Raw genomic sequence first — 19,665 nt, forward strand, 5'->3', positions numbered from 1 at the left:
GACTTTACCGGCATCAGTCGATGATTTGGTCCAGATGCCGATCTCGGACCTTGAACCAATGGTAGCTCGATTTATGTCAACGTCATGCTTTGAAATCGTGAAGGAGCAACCAGTAGTCCTACATTCAGATTCCAATCCAATGTCTTGTCCCTGATGCAAATATCAGCAGTGGATTCTCAATATTGTGGATTTTGAGTTGCCACTGGCTTTAAACATCATCATTTCCAGTATTAAATTTGGTTGGTCTACAACGCCTTCCTGACACCACCCATGCCAATTCGATGGAAAATGGCTAAAAAAATCAACTTCGATAAAAACAAAAGCATTGTTTATGAACAGTGCGAAAAGAAAAATATCAAACTGGTGCATCGCCTCTCAAAGCTTAGACTCGGTGTCCAAATGTAAATACTTCGGAATCATCACGGATAAAAAGGGATCATTCAAACCACAGAACGATGCCTTGAAGAGAAAGGGCATTGCCCTAGCCTGGCCATTAAGGAATCTAAAGAGGAAAGTGGCCGGCCCTAACCTAAATCCACTGCTTGGTGTAATTCAAGTAAAATGAATACCTGCAATAACCTACGGCAGCTAGCCGCTACTTGGATGGAATGCATCACACTGGACGGGATTGAGTCTAGGGCCCATAGCATGATCTTTGGCCTTCCCAAATACACCTCCCCATCTCAGATACGGCTGGAGTTTGAGCTTCAAAATAAACCTTCACCAGGAGAGGGGCGTATATTTACTGTTGGCACAAAATTAAGAACGCTGAACCAAATACATTAAATTGACACTTATGGCTGAAACTGACAACCAGAAACAGCTCGCCTGCCCAGGCCTGCCACAATGAATCCTCCTTGCAACTTGGTTTGCAAGAGCTCTGGGCAATATCTGCAACCCACGCCAGCTTCAATCAGACAGTTAACAAAGTCATTAAACTTGTCTCGCTGATCCAGGACAAGCAGCAGTGGCAGGCAGAAACTAAGGTTGGCTTGTGCTGCAAAGCTATGACAGAGCCGTAAACCCCAACCCTACTTTCATACAGGCTTCTCTAACTTACTAAAAGAAAAAGTTCCTGAGATATCGATTGGGTATCCTACCTTCACTCCAAAACCTACCTCCATGGAAATGCAACTCGACTGCAACAGACTGCAGCCTATGTGGAAAGGGGAAAGAAGATATGTTGCACTAGGTATGCACTTTTAAGGAATTATCGGCAGAGAGAAAAGTAGTGTTACCCCCACTCTACAACCAAAGAGGAATTAAATCATGCAGGCAGGCGGTACGGTCCTGTTTTTCCCAATGGACATACAATTGAACTGCAGTTTCAAGGTTGAAAAGAAATGAACGACAACGCCTGGCAGTGAAACATACGGACAAGGAAGAAATGGTATACCCTGTATACATGGAACTTGCTCAACAATCAATTACACTGCACAAAAGCCACCCTAAGTGTCGAGTCACCTCCTTGATCTACTCTTGTTTTATTCTGGAAAATCTATCGCTCTGCATATACGAATTACTAACTATTCTGTACTGTCAATGTCATTTAATGTGTGTTTGGATCATTGCACTCCGTATCTGTCACTACCGTATACATGGGTACATAAGAATCCTTTCTTTTTAATCTATTTGTAGTGACACTATTAAGAGTGTAGTGACACTCTTAAGTTTTATTTTGTGTACATCGTTCTGTGAAACTATTTTATACATTGGTTGTTATATTGCGGTTTTACTGATGCAAAGGTTTTAATTACCTGTGCAAATAAATAAACTTGAAACAATTTAAGAGGCAGCTGTAATAGGGCTACTCGGACTGTGCAAGTGCACCTGCTTCAAACAAGAAAACCACTTGGACACCCCTTCTGTTTGAACAAGGAATCCGCTCGGATGCTGGTCTAGTTTGACCTGCACACTCCGCCCCTTCGCTTCTTTGTTCGTTCTTTACCTGGCTCGAACCCTCATGTTCTACCAACTACCTGTACCGTACATTTGCACATAATTGTATATGCTGTGAAGCACTCCGATACCCTCGGGTCCAGCTAGCGCTATATAAAACTCCTAAAATAAAATAAATGTAAAAAAATCTTTTACGTTAAGATCTGAAAAATACCATGTCCTTAGTTTGTCACTGAAACATATTGAAAAGAATCATTGTGGTTAGAAATTATTTGTTATTTTTTGTCATGCAGTAAAGGACAAGTACTCGAATTGTAAAAGGAAATTACAGTAAACCGTCTATCTTGTGAACAAGAGAGGCCAAGCTTTCCATGTTAGATGGAGAAGGACCCAAGTGCCTGTACAGAAGAAATGCATGGAGCATTTTGTCATGAGAAATCAAGTCATGCTTAGATTGCAATTACTTCATTCACAAGTACAGCACACTTTAGGGAATCTCTTTGCAGACTATGGTAATTGCACTTGCCCTAGATTGGAGTAAGGTTACTTTAACAAACAATTTCGTAGGTGGTATAGAACCTATAAACAATACCTCTGTTGATTATTCAGTGAATCCAAGTTCATATGAGAAACATAAAACCAGTTTCCTTAGATTGAGGTAAACAGAATGTATCGTTTTTTATGAGAGCAAGAAGACCAGATTGTTACTCACCCAATATCTTTCTGCATCAATGGATGTCAAAGTTACCATTTGTTCACAAATGTAGGCGAATGGGTATTCTTTATCTCCTGATTTAACTTTATGTTAGTCATTTATATACATTGTATTCTGCCATTAGCATGGCCTCCTTGCAAAGGCTAATAACTATAGGTGGTTTCCAACCTTGGTTTTGAGGATGTTCTCACAGAAAAGAGTCGAATTTGGCATTGTAGCTGTATTACTAATTGTGTATTTGTGGTGCTTTTACTGTTTCCAGTCTTAATCATTAGATGTCACACAGCTTAATGATACAAGTTACTGCAGCTAAGAAATGGGACAAAAAGGAAGGCCTAAAGATGTACCATATAAATGTTTCAACATTTTCATGCCAAGGGATTGGGGAGATCAACACATATAAAAGAAACAAATTCCAAGTCCCTGACCCAAAAACAGTCAGCCATACAGAAGAGCAGCATGCCCATTGAAAAACTTACTTATTTTCAAAGATATCCTTTGCTTTTTCCAGGTTTGCTCCACATGCTACAAGTGAATTCTGACCAACTTTCCCAACTGACAGGGAGAGAAAACAAAAAAGAAAAAGGAAGGTTACAGATAAGATATTACAAATGTATTAAAATAGCATCTGTAGCAACTGTTCTAATTTTACAGATCTTCAATCATAATCAATTATTTGTCTAACCGTGAAAGTCCCAGGGTGGGGGATACATGGTTGATAGGATACATACAGCTTATGGCAATAGTATTACTAATTCTCCTCGATTTTAGACTTAACTGGATAATCACAAACTAAAACAAGCATTTGCAATGCAATAGGTCTCGCATTTGCGAGAGTTTAAGCTATTGGCCTTGTAAATATCAATGCCTTTTATTTATCTGTTTCGCTAATTAACAATTACAATGCCAATAGCTCAAACTCTTGTAAATGTGAGACCTATTCTAAGAAGCGGCCGCCATTGTCCCGGCCGCTCGGAAAGTGAAAGCACGCATGGTGATCTGAATGTTGCAGGAAAACATATTGAGCCTGCAGTAGGAGAAACTCATTAAAGAAAATATCGCTCTCAGACTGAAAAATACGTACAGTGTAACAACCAAAGTAAAAGGGCCAGTCCTCATGGGAGGTTACAAATGAAGACAAGGCTGTACTAAGGAGGGACTAACAAGCCTATTAACGAGTTAGAAGCCAGCATTTACGAAGGACAATGACACAAGCCAATGACATATTGGTGGAGAGTGGGCAGGGCTTCTATGCCATACTCCAATACAGCATGCCGCAGAGCAGCGCCTGACTGAATAAAATTTTGTTTTTCTGCACAGCACTGCCAGAACAATACACAAATGTATCATAAAATTATAGGGTGGAATAAACTCAAAATTAACATGAATTGCTTATTATTTTTGTAATGATAGGGGGGTCATACGAAAAGTTAATATGGATATTGGAATCTATGAAAACACAATTTCCACATACAGAATTGGTGAAAACAAAGTCCCTCCATGATATTCAGCGCCACTATTTTTTATTAAAAACATACAGGCAACCATGCTAAGGGTCTGCTGGTGAGCAGCTGCAGTTAGTGGCTAGAGCTGCTGCGACTAAATAACTGTGGGGCACTAATCGAGGCTGCAAGGCAAAACATCAAAGGAGCTAATAAGGCTTCCAAATAACATATTGAGCTTCGTGCTGTTGGCTTCATCACAGGGCTGGTTGCTTTCACTTATACATGTCTAGCTTGTCATTAAGAATGGATTCATGCTCGTTGAGTGCAGTTACATTGCGTGCCCTAGTCATGTGTATATAGCATGTGACCATGTTCGCCCAAAAATGCATTTTAGTACATAATGTATAAAAAACCTTTATTGAAAAAATGTGCGGTACATCAGTGCAATAATAAAGCAGCAAATTGCAAATTACAGCATGGTCTACAGAGATTGGCGCCTTCCCGCAGCAATCTAGTCACAACCCCAACTACCCCCCATTTCCTCGAGTGTCCTTGACGTTGGCGAGCATCCTAGCATCGCAGTCCATTCTATAACAAAAACAATCATTACATCGTGTAGAGTGGACAAGTGACATCAGTACGCCATACAAAGGTCAGATACTCCAGATTACTGAGGCACATAAATCTCATGAATTCCTTCTTCCGCCCCACATTACGTCTCCCGTCAGCATAGCAGCAAAAAACAACATTCCAAAATAACATCAATCTCCCCTCCTGATAATGAGATAATGTTAGTCGTATACCAGCCGGCCCTATCTGTGTGACCGGTGCGCCACTCACAGCCATAGCTCGTTTCCATCGTCCAAATCTCCAATTTCCGCGTACTACGCCAGCAAATAGGACTTTGCGTGTGGTCATTCCAATGTAATGTAAATTACAAGTGCAAGTAATCATATACACTACTCCACTAGTGTTGCAATTGGACATCTGTCTCAATTCCCATTTGGTTCCGTTGTTAAATGCCACACTTTTGGTACTGGTTGTAAGATGACAAACGGGACGGGTATGGACCAAATAATCTCGTAAGTGCGAGAATTGTGGAACATAGGAGTACCATCAGGTGCAAAAGGACAACTACACGAATGACAAACCATTTCATTGAAATGAATCACACTCCCAACGATATGAGATGGGTAGTGTTAGAAACTGTCAGAACCAGAGAAAATCAGGAAAAGATACTTCACGAACGTGAACAAAGATGGGTGTTCAAACTACGCACGGACTCCCAAGGTCTCAATGATGATATTCCTTGGAGTGCGTTTATATAACTCTTCAGGCACAAGGAAAACTTTAGCAGAGACCAAAGTGTTGACAAGATCGGAGAAATACCTACTTGACTCAAAATACTGATCACGAGTATAGACTGTACAACCAGAATTTCTCTATCTTGTTCACAACAGTTTTTTCTATCCCGATCACTTGGATTTTAATTTTTATGTCCCTATGAACCACAGGGGGACTCTAACTGTCTTATAACCAAGGTATCGACTGCACGACTAAAACCTCCATATCCAATGATACTAATCCCAATGCCTCTTGCAATAAACCCTATATGGGGACTCTCACTGACTTCAGTATCAACCACTATAGTATCAGTACCAAATGATTCCTAAACAAATTTACCGTCTTCCGCATGGTGTCCACATGACATTATTTTTATTTAATTTCTATTGTTTTTTTCCGTAGAATTAAATGACTAGAGATCGGATATAAAAATATAATGACCCCATGAGACTGATCGTTTCCCTTTTTAATCGCTACAAAGAAATATTTCTCTATGAACGCTCCGAGTAATCACTGGTCTTGTCAATACTTTATTGAACACTCGAATTGCATACTTCCAAGATGGCCGCCTCAACGGTACAGTCTAGCGGTCAGAGGAGTTTCCCGGAAGTCACCGAGGATTAAAAAACAGCATACGAGCAGCGGACGGGTAAGATGCGGTCCCGGGGAGGTGTCCGAGTAGGTACTTTCGAGCGATTTCACCAGCCAGGAAGTAAGTACATTGTTGGCGCAAATTACGGACGAAGCAGGTCCTACATATGGCTAAACTAAAACGAGTTCGAACTTTATAACCATTTGATTATCGATCTAACCGATAATACATCTGTCCATCATTTCACAGCAGTGAGTCCCATAAGTGAAATTGACCCCCCAGCGAGACCATGAAGTGTCATTTCGCACTTTACTAAGTAAATATTGGAAACTTATTTCCTTTTTGTGTATTTATTATGTGTTGTGTGTCTAGTGTCTTGGTCACATTAAGTCCTGTCTTGTTTCTGTGTGTGAATTCACGAACATGCAGCACAAAGTATATGGACTAAGTTTGGTAAGCCTGCACGCGCCAATATGGTGCAACCATCAATCTAAGCACAGAATGCGAGCGGCATGCGAATACACTATGTGTCCCTTCCACTAGGGAAGGTATGTTACTAACGATATGCTTTATTTTTCAGCACCATCTATTTAAGAGAAACGTATGTATTTCTAATATGAATGCATGCTAAGATTATTATTTGAATTGTTGTATATTCACCGTTCACATATTTTGGGACATAGGAGTGGCAAATACAGGGCTGGTCCCTGTATGGTCCCGAAGAAATGCTAGGGGTAGCATGAAACATGTCGACCAAAATCGTTCACTGAATCAACCGCATTATTGGTTGACCTACAGTGACACTAACCCCACTTTTAACATACCTGCATAGGAGCTAAATAAATTGGATAGGCCCACTAAGCACGGTATTTTTAACTCACACACACCCACTCCACCACCATTTTTTTGCACCACACAGTCATTCACTCTTAAGTGCTCCTGCGTAGTTCGTGAGTCGCAGCACGCCCCTTTTCGTAGAGAACTTGGATGGCCCCAATGATGAAGCATGTCACCGTGGGGCAACCCCGGTGAGTGAGGGGACACTAGAAAGAAAATGTTCTTTCCTGAAAGGTACACTGATCCAGTGAAGTCACATACCTACACTAGAGCTAGGTCCAAGGATCCTATACGTGGCATCCATACCTTTGTACTGTACAGAGAAGTATCCATTATAGTTGGTGGGCGTGTAGTGAAAAATTGTTCCTTTGTACGAAATTGCCCTCCTTTGTAGAGGTCTCCCAAGTAGAGTAAGTGAGGTTCTCCAGCAGCTTACTGCAGATGCCCTCACATGTAACTTGCAATAGGGGATTGTGAAGTAAGGTCATCTTGGGAGAGTACAGCATCGGGTACTCAAGTTTACGGGCTATTCTGTGCCATGCTAGGACAGTGCAGTCTACCGTGGATGGGTCTCTCTCCCGTTCCTTCACCGCCGTGAAGAAATAAGCCGCTGGGGGTGTCGGGCCATGTAGCCATCCTCCACCGCTAAGTGGGCAGAAAAGTTGGTGGGTGGAACCAATAAGTCGCGAAGTGCGCTTGCGAGCAATAGTAGTAATATTCAAAGTTGGGTACATCGTACCCTCCCTGGTGGTAGGGCAGCACCATATTGAATATGTTAAGGACCGCCTGCTTTCCTCCCCATATAAGTCTAGTGAGTTGGAAATTAAGGGCCTCATTATGATTGCGGATAATCTGCATACTCCGGGCCGGCGGAAGCCACCGCCGGCCCGGAGTATGCGGATTATCCGCCGCAGTGAAATAGAAGACCCACCGCCAGATCAGGATGGCGGTGGGAGTGCGGTTGGACCAGCGGCGGACGGCAGGTCCGTCCGCCGCTGATCCGCGGTGTGAGGAGGGCCATTTGGTGACAGTGTCTGCAAGACACCGTCAGCCAAATTAGGAATTGCACGAACACATGCTTTTCCGCGGCGGCTATTCCGCCGTGGAAAAGCATGTGGACTTTGGCTTTTGGTGTCGGGGGGTGCACATGGGGGGTACCTATGGTACCCCCCAACATTTACATGCACAAAGCGGCAGGCACCGCGCGGTGCCTGCCGCTTTGTGCATGTAAATGTAACACATGCAGTTTTAACATTGCGGCGGGTGCTGCTTGAAGCAGCACCCGCCGCAATGTTAAAACATATCGGATGTGACCGCCAGGGTGGCGGTCACATCCTAATTTGCACGGAGGGACTGCCGCTGCGGACGGTCCCTCCACCTCTGGGGTGGCGGACGGGCGCAAGTCCGTCCGCCATCCTAATCGGCCACTTAGTGTGGTAAAGAAAAAGGAACCGGGGTGGTATAGAATATTAATGAAGAGGTACAGCAACTTTGGTAAAAGCACCATCATATTCAGTGATATTCTTACCGCTATGGAGAGGGGGAGCCTCAGCCATTTCATAATAGAATCAGTGATTTTGTCAATAGCGATGCCGTACTTGGATCACATTAGTGCGTCTCTATCTCTAACAATACGTATTCCCAGGTACTTGAGCTCTTCTAGTTCCCAAACTAGTGGGTAATCTAACTGATGAGGCTTGGTCTTCTCCGTAAGTGGAAAACCCGCAGACTTGGCCCAGTTAATCTGTATTCCTGATATGGCCCCGAATTTAGTGATTTCCTGCAGTACCGGGTTGAGGTTATCTTGCGGTTTCTTGATATAAAGAGTCATGTCGTCTGTGTATAATGAAATAAGTAGCTGCCGGAGGGGTATGCCAACGCCCTATCCATATGATGCCGACGTAGTTTGGCAGCCAGCGGTTCTATTGCCAAGGGGAATAAAATTGGGGATAAGGGGCAACCCTGGCGTGTCCCCCTAGAGACAGGGAAAGAGGAGGATCTAGCACCATTGAGGAGCACAGATGCCACTGGTGGGGAGTACAGTAGCTGCATCCATTGGAGGAAAGCAGCAGGCACTCCCAGGCGATTCAGTATCCCCAACAGGTAATCCCATTCCAGGGAGTCGAACGCTTTGGTAGCGTCCAGGAATACCGCCACTGCTAAACAATTGGGGTCAATATCATGCAGAACCGCAGCCAAGGTTCTAAGATTGTGCGATGTAGACCGGTTAGGGATAAATCCCGCCTGGTCCTGCAGTGCAAGTCGCTGCATCAATAAATTAAGTCTGGTCGCCAGGACCTTAGCTAGTATCTTGGTATCGCAATTTAACAGCGACAGGGGCCAATGTGAGTCACATTACATTGGGGGTTTCCCTGGTTTAAGCAGGGAGGTAATGAAAGCTTCCCGCATGGTGACGGGCAGGTATACCTCCTCCAGCGCCGAATAGAATACTTCCTTCAGGATGGGAGCTAACAGTGAGGCATATATTTTATAAAACTCTCGGCAGTCCGTCAGATCCGGGAGCCCGTCGGGACTTCATCTGCATAATGGCCTCGGTGATCTCATCTAATTCCAAGCCTAGGCTAAGAAATTTCCGTTGGACATCTCCCAACCGGGCCAATGCAGTGTCGTCCAGATAGCTCACCAGATCAAGCGGGACGCCCCTCTTAGAAGAGTGCAGATCTCTATAAAAATCTCTGAACACAGTGACTTGTTCAGGTAAACTTCTGCGTATGATACCCTGAGTGCCACATATCTCTGTCACATAATTGGAGAATCTGGGAGGTCGAGTCGCGGTTGCAAGAGCTCTACCCGGTCTACCCGGTCTGTCCGGCTCTCGCCATGTATGGTTTACCCTGCAATTTACACTCCCTGTCAGCTAGTTCCTCATATTCCGACATTGCAGTGCGTATGTTGGCTCGAAGAGTGTGATCATCAGGGTGAACACTGAGCTCGCATTCAAGCGCCTTAAGTTTCCTTTCGAGTGTTGCAAGGTCAGTGAGCAATGTTTTCAGGAAACGCCCCCCTTTGGAGATGCACCATCCTTTCACTGTAACTTTGAACGCTTCCTATACTACAGTCATGCTGGGGACGGAGTCCACATTGCGTTCGAAAAAATCCTGTATGTCTTGCTACATCTCTGCCTTAAATACCTCGTCCTGTAAGTGTAGAGGATTTAGGCGCCAATTAATATACGGGACTGTTTCACAGGGATATTCACATCTACCACAACAGGGGAGTGGTCAGAGTATGTACGGGTGAGGCGTGTCGCGTTTCCCAGGAAACCCAGCATTCCCACCGATAAAAACACATAGTCGATTCTGGCCCAAGATGTGTGAACAGCTGAAAAATGTGTACCCTCCATCATTGTGGGGTGCATGTGTCTCCAGGAGTCAATCATAGAGTTGTCAGTAATGAGATTGTGCAATATCTGACGTGTGGTCGTATGGTGGTATGGTAATGACCGGGACCTGTCCCCTCGGGGCTGCAATGTAGTATTAAAGTCACCTCCCCAATACCACATAAGTAGTCCCTATCTCTTGGATCTTACTCCATAGCGGGTTGAGGGTCTGAGGTTCATCAGCATTTGGCCCATAGTAATTTGCAAAGGTAACATCGTACCCGTAGAGTCTCCCCCAAAGCAGGCAAAACTGCCCCGCATCCGTCTCCATTCCACCAGGCACAAATGCTAGCCCCTTCTTGACCAGAACAGCGACCCCTCTGGAATAGGTCGAATACGACGCAAAGCAGCGGTGTGAGGCCCATCTGGAGGCAAATGCTGGAGCGAATTCAGGGCCCAAGTGTGTTTCCTGTAATAACGCCACAGGGATATGGTGCCTGCCTAGGTAACCCAGCACCTGCCTTTTTTTCCTCGGATTGTTGAGTCCTTGCACATTCCACAACATTACCTTGACATTAATCGCAGCACATACATTATCGGTCATCTTTTATGCGTTTGATACATTATGCTCAGCTTTACGTCAAGAATCAATATCTGGTAAGTAATGAACATTTTAACACTCAAGGCAAGTCCCCCCCCACCCCCACAATGGCATCCCCAACTAGCCAGGTACAAAAAACCATCCCACCCAAAGTACTTTCATATGTCAACTATCACTCAGTACTTCTTCAACAAAACTATTGGGGGTATGCCCTTAGAGGGGGTACACCAGGGGTACACAACCTGCCCCTTAACCTCCTTACTCGCACCCACCCACAACCTCACCATGAGGCGGGTTGTGTCTGCGGGACAGAGGCAAGTCACCGAGCATATCACGTGGCAACACAAAGCATAGAGTTATACATCACCATGAGAAGCCAGTCTATGGAAGACAGGGGGTCAAAGAGAACCGGCTTTAGTTCCCGCCGGAGCGGGCCAAATCAGTCTGGGTCCGATAGTGGGGAGTGAGATCTGGAGCGTCCTTGTGATCCTGCCCCTTCGGCCGCGGCTCTGCGGTGCTTCTTAAGGTATTCTTCTACCTGTTGCGGGTTCTGGAAGTAGTGTTTTCCGTGGTGTGTAATCTTCAATTTCGCCGGGTATAGCATGGCGTAGGGAATGTTTTGTGTGTGGAGTTTTTTTCTTGACCGCCAAGAACCTTCGCCTGGCCTCCTGAACTGATTGGGTAAAGTTTAGGAAAAACGCCAAATTCGTATTTTCGTAAGATACCCGTTTCAGCTCACGGGCTCTGCGTAGCACCGCATCTCGGTCTTGATAGTTTAGGAAGCGAGTTATCACCGGTCACGGAGATGCTCCCGGAGGAGGGCGGGCTGCTAATGATCTATGCACTCTTTATACTGTGAGATGTGCAGAGAAGGAGTCTCTGCCAAACAGGTCTACCACCAGGCGCTCAATGAAATCCTCCATCCGGCCCACATTGGTGGATCCCGCAAGGCCTAGTATGCGCACATTGTTACTTCTGGAACGCGCCTCTAAATCCTCGTTCTTTTCCGCGATGACCCAAAGCAACTTATCCATTTGCGTGACCTGACTTTTGGTAGTGATTGCGCCATCCTCCAGGTCCGAAACTCTGGTCTCCATCTCCTTAATCCGCGAGTCATGCTGATCCAGCTTATTAACTACAGCTTCCATTCGCAGGTTCATGTCCATTTTGGTGTCTATAGAGAAGAGGCTTTGCTTCATTCCAAGCAGTATCATTTTCCAGTCTTCCCCCGGCGCATCTGCGGCATCAGATTCTGTTGGTTCTGCATTTTGCGACTTGGGTGCTTTCCGTGTTGCAAACGGTATCTTTGTGTGTTTGGAGTCCGTGTGCCCCATGGTATGAGGCAGTGGAGGATAGGCAGTAGTCGTAGGCAAGGCTTCCTCAGGAGAGTCCAGTAAAGCCACCCTGCGCAGTGCTCTGCAGTGTGGTCTGATCAGTTATATCAAACCAGGGGGTCAGTGCGGCGTAGTTTAGAAAACCTGTGTCTCAGTAGTCACATATGGAGTGCCCGAAGAACATTCCAATCCATCCTCCCTCTAGCTAGATGCAGGTGTGTACTCGGCGTGCTCCCAGAGGATGGTAGAGCTGGGTGTCAGCAGATGTCGCCCAGGTGGCTCCTAATGTAGTTTAGCAGCTCAGTGAGCAGGTATCAGCAATTAAGGAGCCGGATGATATATGATGGCAAGGCGGTCTCCCCACCTCCAAGCGTTCACTCCTATGTGCCTCCAACTAGCATGTTCCGTCAACAGGGCAACAGGGGGGGGGGGGGTGCATCAGCGAGTTATAATTATACAGCAATGGTCGTACTAGTCTGCGGGCAATCCGACCTCATGTCTCTGGGTTCCGAGTCTCGGGCCCAGCCGCCTCAGCAGAACAAAATGGCGGCCGCTCACCTCCTCCCTCCGGAGCTGGCACACAGGAGGGTTTCCACAGTAAGGAGGAATATATGCCACCGGTAGCCTCACCAATCATGCGCTCCCGGCCACAGCTTCAATACCGAGCGTCTTTCACCTCTTCTTTCACCTCTGATGGCGGCTTCCAGGTCGTCAATGCCGGGTTCCGTCTGCCGCCCACCGCGGAATTCCGGGCAGCTCCAGGTGCCCGCTCTGCTCCTGGCAGCAGCGCTCACGGGCTGGAGATTACACTCTAACTTCGATGGAGGGGGGGTTCGGTTTGTTAACGCCGCCGCTCACCTCACTAACATGGTTATCTGGCCGTCGCCGGTAACTCCACGTCTAGCAGTTCGGACCCTCCTACGCCCCTCTCCAGCGAACTCGGCCTTTCCCAGGAAGCACGGCCGCGCTCACGTCTCCAAGTCGAGCCGTTCTGGGCGCTGTAGGTTGCCGTGTCTGACACTGCGAGTTTCCGTCAGTCCAGCGTCGTGAAAATTGTATCGCCAGATGCAGCGTTATTTGGGCTTTCTGTAGTGACGTTAGCTAACAATATGTGCCATGCAGGATGAGGATGGAGGATAAGTAATAGCTCGGCCCAGTGGGAGCCTCACCCATGTGCCGCCATCACAGTCGTGCGCCACCTAGGGCCCCCCCAATGTATAAAATTTAAACAATGGAGAAAGCACATTAAGAAAGTTATTTAAAAACATTGATTATGGAAGGGAACGCCAGTCTGCTTGCACAGCAGCGATGTGCCTCAGTATTTTGATTTTACTGTAAACAACCCAATGATTTTGAGAAATGTTTCTATTAGTACAGAATTTGAATAATGATTTCCATGCAAGTACCTTCATTTATTACACAAGCATGGGCAAAGTTCGACATTTACAAGGACTAGGGGCGAGGCACGTGAAGACAGTGCTAGTTTTAAGTAGCCTCTTGTGCTTTTCCAACAACATTTATGGGTAGGATGCCTTTGGTTTGAAAAGTCGTATTTTTGGTATGACTGGTGATTGGAGGGACAGCGGGAAAAAACAGAAGGCGGGAGCGTGAGGGTGCAACATGGACAGCAGCGGCGTGCAGCTGCACATCACCTGTCCGGGCACTAGGCATGTCAGACTAATTATGTTTTCTGCGGGGTGGGAGGCAGCATAGAGGGCTGCAAACATGGACAGTGGTGGGTGGCCATTCTGGAGGTCTGTTTACCGATTGCAGCAGATGTGCTTGATTGTGCTCAGAAGCAGTATATCAATTAGGAAACACTGGTGTCTAGGGGTTTGACTATTCAAATTGCCAAACGCTCATTCTCTGCGAGCAGCGAGGGGTCGTGACATCCGCAGCTGTAGACGTGGGAGATGTGAGGCTTGTGTGCAGTGCTGCAAATTCCATTTAAACATAAAGAAACAGTAACTAAACATTTTAAACGTGCAAGTGCACCGTAAGTAATTCTACATATTTTAAACAAACAAGCACAATGAAAATAAAAAAAAAACTACTACAACAACCCCTGTGAAAGGCAGTGGGCCAAGCGGCCAGGCTAGACCCTCTTCGGTGTGTTGGCCCCCGAGTAAGTAAGAGACTCTTATACACCACATTAGCTGCATTTATGTAACTCACTGTTCCAGAAGCGAGGTCGGCGTGCTCGAAATAAGCTCTACCAGGATTTAAGAGTTTGGTTTTGCAGTAGGACCCCAGTGTCAGAGTTGCCGGGGCAAGGGTGGAGTGAGCTGCCCGATATGGGAGTGTAAAAATCAACATTTTAAAATGAAAGCGGTCTTGAAAGTCCTGCCATCGCATTCGACAGGCGACAGCACGTCTTAACAAGCCAGTTTCTTGCTTTTCTTATGTGGGGGGGGGGGGGGATCTGCTACATTTTGAGAGCAGGTGCACTCTCTCGTCGATCCTACTCGAGTACGTGAATAAGCATGGAAAGGAAGGTATTTAGGAATATCAACTTACCCAAGTGGCGAGTGGGATTTGTGGTGTTACAGCGCCCGGGAGCAGGACAGGAATGAGAGGCTGCAAATCGCAGGAGCCAATGGCAAGTTTGTGTTCATCGATTTCAGCAGCCGTGAATTACAAAAGAAATGCACGGCTGCCGTTCTTTAACCTGAAGGTGCCTCGTACACCTCTTAAAAGCACAGCGCTTCGAAAATATATTGATCAATTCATGAGCAGCGTTAATGGCGTGAGTGCCTGCCACTCTTAAAGAAAACACACGCGAAAGCTACATCGGGACAGGAGATGTACACACGCACGCCGTGCGCGTGCACATCGCCTGTCTGGGCGCATGCCATCTCCTGTCTCCCTTCGCTACCAAAACCGACGACTATAGGTCTCGCCAAGGCAAGCAACGCATGCGCTGCATCGCTAGGCGAGACCTACAAAAACAATTCTGGGGCACAAAGGCAAATGAAAAAATAAATAGTGAAGGAATGAATAAGCTATCGAAGGACAGAAAAGTTGCAAACTATAATTGGTGGCAAAGAGGAAAAAACATACGAGGAAAATACACAAAACTAAAACCTGAATAGTGTATGTACACGCAAGCAAAAGCCAAGCACAAGGCATGCCAATATAATCAAGTTGGCTTGTCTAAGGCAAGGTAGAGCATTGCATGCCTTTGGAAAGGAATAGAACGGCATCTTATAATAATCCTAGCCCTACTAACAGTCTACTTCTTCAATGAGAAGTATTCATACTTGTCAGCTTCTACTTAAGTAGTGCTGGTATTACGTTCGTATTCTGACACAATGCATTGCTTCATCTTTTAAAGACACAATCCAAACCATCAGCCTGCCCCCCGCTTCTCAACAGCATATATGCGGCCCCGTTTACCTCTTCCCCATCTCATCCACACGCTGAAGCTCTTCTGGCAATCATCCTCGAGTAACTGAATGAGGTAGTATTTGTTGTTGTTGAACTGAAGATTAGTCTGCACAATAAAAATAGAATGATATAAATAAATTACATTTTACATTTGCCTTTCTTAAGCTTCAGTTATCAGATGATATTTACTGTGTGTTTGCTTCCGTTATCAAATCATGTAAATGTGCTAAATCGTCACTAACTAAACTATGCATTCAGTGCTACATATGCAACTAGTTTCCAGCATGCACCAAACTCCTTAAAAACCTGAGCAGTCAACATAATGCTTTTTCGGATTCCCTTCTCATGTACAAAGGGCAGATCTTTACATTGTTCGGTCAGGATAGATGGGTGAACTTTTCGCATTCGGCCAAAAGGGTCTCCAGTTTCCCATTGTAGCATGTTGTTTTGGCTATAAAAGTAAACATTTCGAGTGCCACGGTGTGAGAAGACAATTCTTGTTAGGCTCACGGACGTCTTCTACAGGCAGCATATCCTAACAGTCAACCTAAAAGGATACAGATGTATAAGGGGGCCACATTTTTTTTCTTCCAGAAACAAATAGTTTTATAGAGAGAAGATGAAAAGAGCAGGGACTGTTAAAGTTTTATTCCACAGAAGAAAGGCAGAGATCGTTTTTTTAGGCTAGATTTAGAGTTGGCTGGGCTGATGAGATGAATCTTTTCTGTGATGTTGATCAGGCTGGCTCATTAAAGGCTGCTGTCAGGAAAGAGGCAAGGGTGCTGAGAAGGGGCAAAATGGCAGTGCGGGTAGATAGTAGAAGTAGGTGCGTTGTTCTTTGTTTCTTCAAGTCAGTATTTTTATTGAGACCTATTGAAACATGACCGGAAACCTACATATGGGGCCAAACACTGGATGAAATGTTGAGGAAAATGTGGGTTCCTGTGTGTGAAACTAACCATATGTGAAACGGAAAATAAAGGCATTCTAATCGTATAGATGCCACTTCCCACAAGAAATGTGCTTAAATAGTCTGTCTACTTACCTTTGCCTTCCATATCACAAGTCATACATAAATAATCTTTGGGTACACCTCAAGTACAGAGTATATGAATTTGCAAAAGAGTATATAAAAACTTAAAATAACAAAATACTATAATGACCTCCAATAATAATTAATTGCCATCAGCGAGTTAACAGGCAACTGGCACAGCTTCAGGTGGGCTCGCAGCTGGGTCCCTCACGCACAGTTTCCAACTCTGCTTTCACTTCGACACAGTGGCCATTTTGAAACGGGTTTCACTGTTTTCGGTCATCCAACAGAATTTTACTGCTCAGACGCTTACAATACCAGGTGAGGATGCTTACGATACCAGGTGAGGTCTTCAATTTTACCTCTTGAAGCAGCACAAAGTTTCACTACCTTAAAAAGCTATACATATGCAGCAAATATGCCCTTTCAAAGGATTTTGACCTGATTTTGTGGGCTTCAGGTTAGGAGCTCTGTGAGACACATCCTAGGAGCACCTTGACTGCCCATGCCTCTCCTGTGTGTGACATACAACTGTTAACCAAATTGGGCTGCAGGAAGGACATCAGAAATATAAATTAATGCCATTCTGTCTCTTATGTGGCTCGGACCTTAATAGGGCAAAGAAAAAGACAACTGTTTTGTGGGCTATGGTTGATGGGGGAATTTCTAATAAAAAGGGTAACTATCAGGGAAAGAATGCGATCAATGAGCAAGAGACCTGCTAAGGATGGAGGTCAGACCCCGTAACAATGGAATGGAGATTAAAATAAGTACAAGGATTTAAAACAAGTATGCATGAGCTAAAAAGATGTGGAGTAAATATGGAGGCAAAAATAGAAAAATTATTCTCACCTGATTTAACATCACGTCATAGATGTCGTCACCTTCATTGTACACGTGAGCCTGAAACCAGAAAACAAAGAGTGAATTGCTGCTGCTACTGAAAAAGCCATAGATTTGACCATGCAGTGGACAGCTGATCTTAGTATGTTCTGAATAATATCATGTAAAGCAGAAAAATAAAAGTGATTGTCTGCATAAAAGACTTGGGTTCTAGGCACACTAATAAATATGCTACTTACCAGTATGCATCTGTTCTTGGCATGTAGGGCTGCTAACATTCATATCTATTGCATAGATCGCCGCCTAGTGTTGGGTCCGGATGATTGCACATTGTTGTCCTGGAAGAGTCTTCGAAGTATCACAAGATAGGTGGCTCCTCCCCTGGACTACAGTGCGCATGGGCATCGACTCCATCCCCAGATTGTTTTTAGCCATTGTGTCAGAGATGGAGTTAAATAGTGTAAATGATGTCCATGCTAATGATTGAATGCAATAAATAATCTGCAGCCGGGGAGGAGGGTGGGCGATATGAATGTTAGCAGCCCTACATGCCAAGAACAGATGCATACTGGTAAGTAGCATATTTAGTTCGAGGCATGTGGGCTGCTAAATTCATATCTATTGCATAGAATACATAGCAGTCCCTCCATTAACGGCGGCCGCCCGTGCCAGCTGCAGAAGCGTGAAAAAGAGTTTTGAGAACAGCCTGTCCTACAGCTGCCTGCTGCTTGGAATGCACATCTACACAGTAATGTTTGGTAAACGTGTGTGGTGTCGCCCACGTGGCTGCTCTGCAAATGTCTTCCAAAGGAATGTTGCCCAGGAAAGCCATGGAGGCTCCCAACTTGCGTGTGGAGTGTGCTCGGGGGGGGGGGGGACCGTTAAAGTACGTTTAGCTTTCTGATAACAAATCTGAATACATTTAACTATCCACCTGGCTATTCCTGCTTTGGAAATTGGGTTGCCTTTGTGCTGGGCTGAGAAGGCAACAAAAAGTTGCTGTGTCTTTCTAAATTGTTGTGTTCTGTCAATGTAATACATCAATGCCCTTTTTACGTCCAATGTATGGAGCATTCTCTCCGCTACTGTTTGTGGGTTTTGAAAGAATGCGGGCAGTTCAATAGTCTGATTGACATGAAACTGTGACACCACCTTTGGAAGGAACTTGGGGTTAGTGCGGAGCACTACCCTGTTTGAATGAATTTGTATAAATGGCTCTTGTATTGTGAGCGCCTGTAGCTCACTAACACGTCTGAGAGATGTAATAGCAATGAGAAAAGCCACTTTCCATGTTAAGAACTGAATCTCACAGGAATGTAGAGGCTCAAAAGGTGGGCCCATCAGTCTAGTGAGAACCACATTGAGATTCCACACAGGAGCTGGTGGTGTTCTGGGAGGAATGACTCGTTTCAGTCCCTCCAGGAAGGCTTTAATGGCAGGCACCCTGAAAACAGAGAGATGCTGCCTGTTCTGGAGATAAGCCGCTATGGCGGATAAGTGTATCCGAATGGAAGCGTAAGCTAGATTGCATTTGTAAAGATGTAACAAATAACAGATGATGTTAGGAATTGATGCATCTAGCGGGTTGATGTGATGGTCTGTACAGTAAATGACAAACCGCTTCCATTTTGCAGCATAGCAAGCTCTGGTAGTGGGCTTCCTTGCCTCCCTGATGATGTCCATGCATTCTGGAGGCAGGTTAAGATAGCCAAACTCTAAGACCTCAGGAGCCAGATCGCCAGATTGAGCTGTTGCGGATCTGGATGCTGAATGTCGCCATGGTTCTGCGTCAAGAGTCTGGGAGTGAGGTGCAGCCTTTAATGCGGTACCACGGAAAGTTCTAGAAACGTGGTGTACCATGGTTGGCGTGCCCACGTTGGAGCAACCAGGATGAGCGTCATCGAGTGTTGCTTTAGCTTTCTTGCCACCAGCGGAATGAGAGGCGCTGGGGGAAAAACGTACGCAAATCTGCCTGACCAGTTTATCCATATCGCATTGCCCTGCGACTGTGGGTGAGGGAACCTGGCTGCAAAGCTTTGGCATTTTGCATTTTCCCTTGTTGCAAACAGGTCTATCTCCGGATGACCCCACTGCTGAAAGTACGGGCGGAGTACTGATGGATGTAACTCCCACTCGTGCATCTGGTGGCTGTACCTGCTGAGCAGGTCCGCCATCAGATTGTCCTTGCCCGGGAGGTGTTCCGCCATGAGGAAGATGTTCCTCTGAATGGCCCCCTTCCACATGCTCTGAGCCAGATGAGACAGCTGTGGAGAGTGAGTACCTCCCTGCTTCTGG

General features: G+C 45.5%; 1 protein-coding gene across 1 annotated transcript in view; it reads right to left on the reverse strand.

Annotated features, from left to right (window-relative positions):
• PARP2 (poly(ADP-ribose) polymerase 2) overlaps positions 1 to 19,665 on the reverse strand; it is a 231,218-nt gene that overhangs the window by 91,922 nt on the left and 119,631 nt on the right. Inside the window, exons 7-9 of the mRNA XM_078652645.1 lie at positions 17,380 to 17,430; positions 15,504 to 15,600; positions 3,094 to 3,169 (exon numbers count right to left, since the gene is read on the reverse strand). Of these exons, the coding sequence (XP_078508771.1) occupies positions 3,094 to 3,169; positions 15,504 to 15,600; positions 17,380 to 17,430 (224 nt within the window). The remainder of the gene's footprint in view (positions 1 to 3,093; positions 3,170 to 15,503; positions 15,601 to 17,379; positions 17,431 to 19,665) is intronic.

The sequence above is a fragment of the Lissotriton helveticus genome, chromosome 7 (genome assembly GCF_964261635.1).
Source record: "Lissotriton helveticus chromosome 7, aLisHel1.1, whole genome shotgun sequence".
Classification (NCBI taxonomy): Eukaryota; Metazoa; Chordata; class Amphibia; order Caudata; family Salamandridae; genus Lissotriton; species Lissotriton helveticus.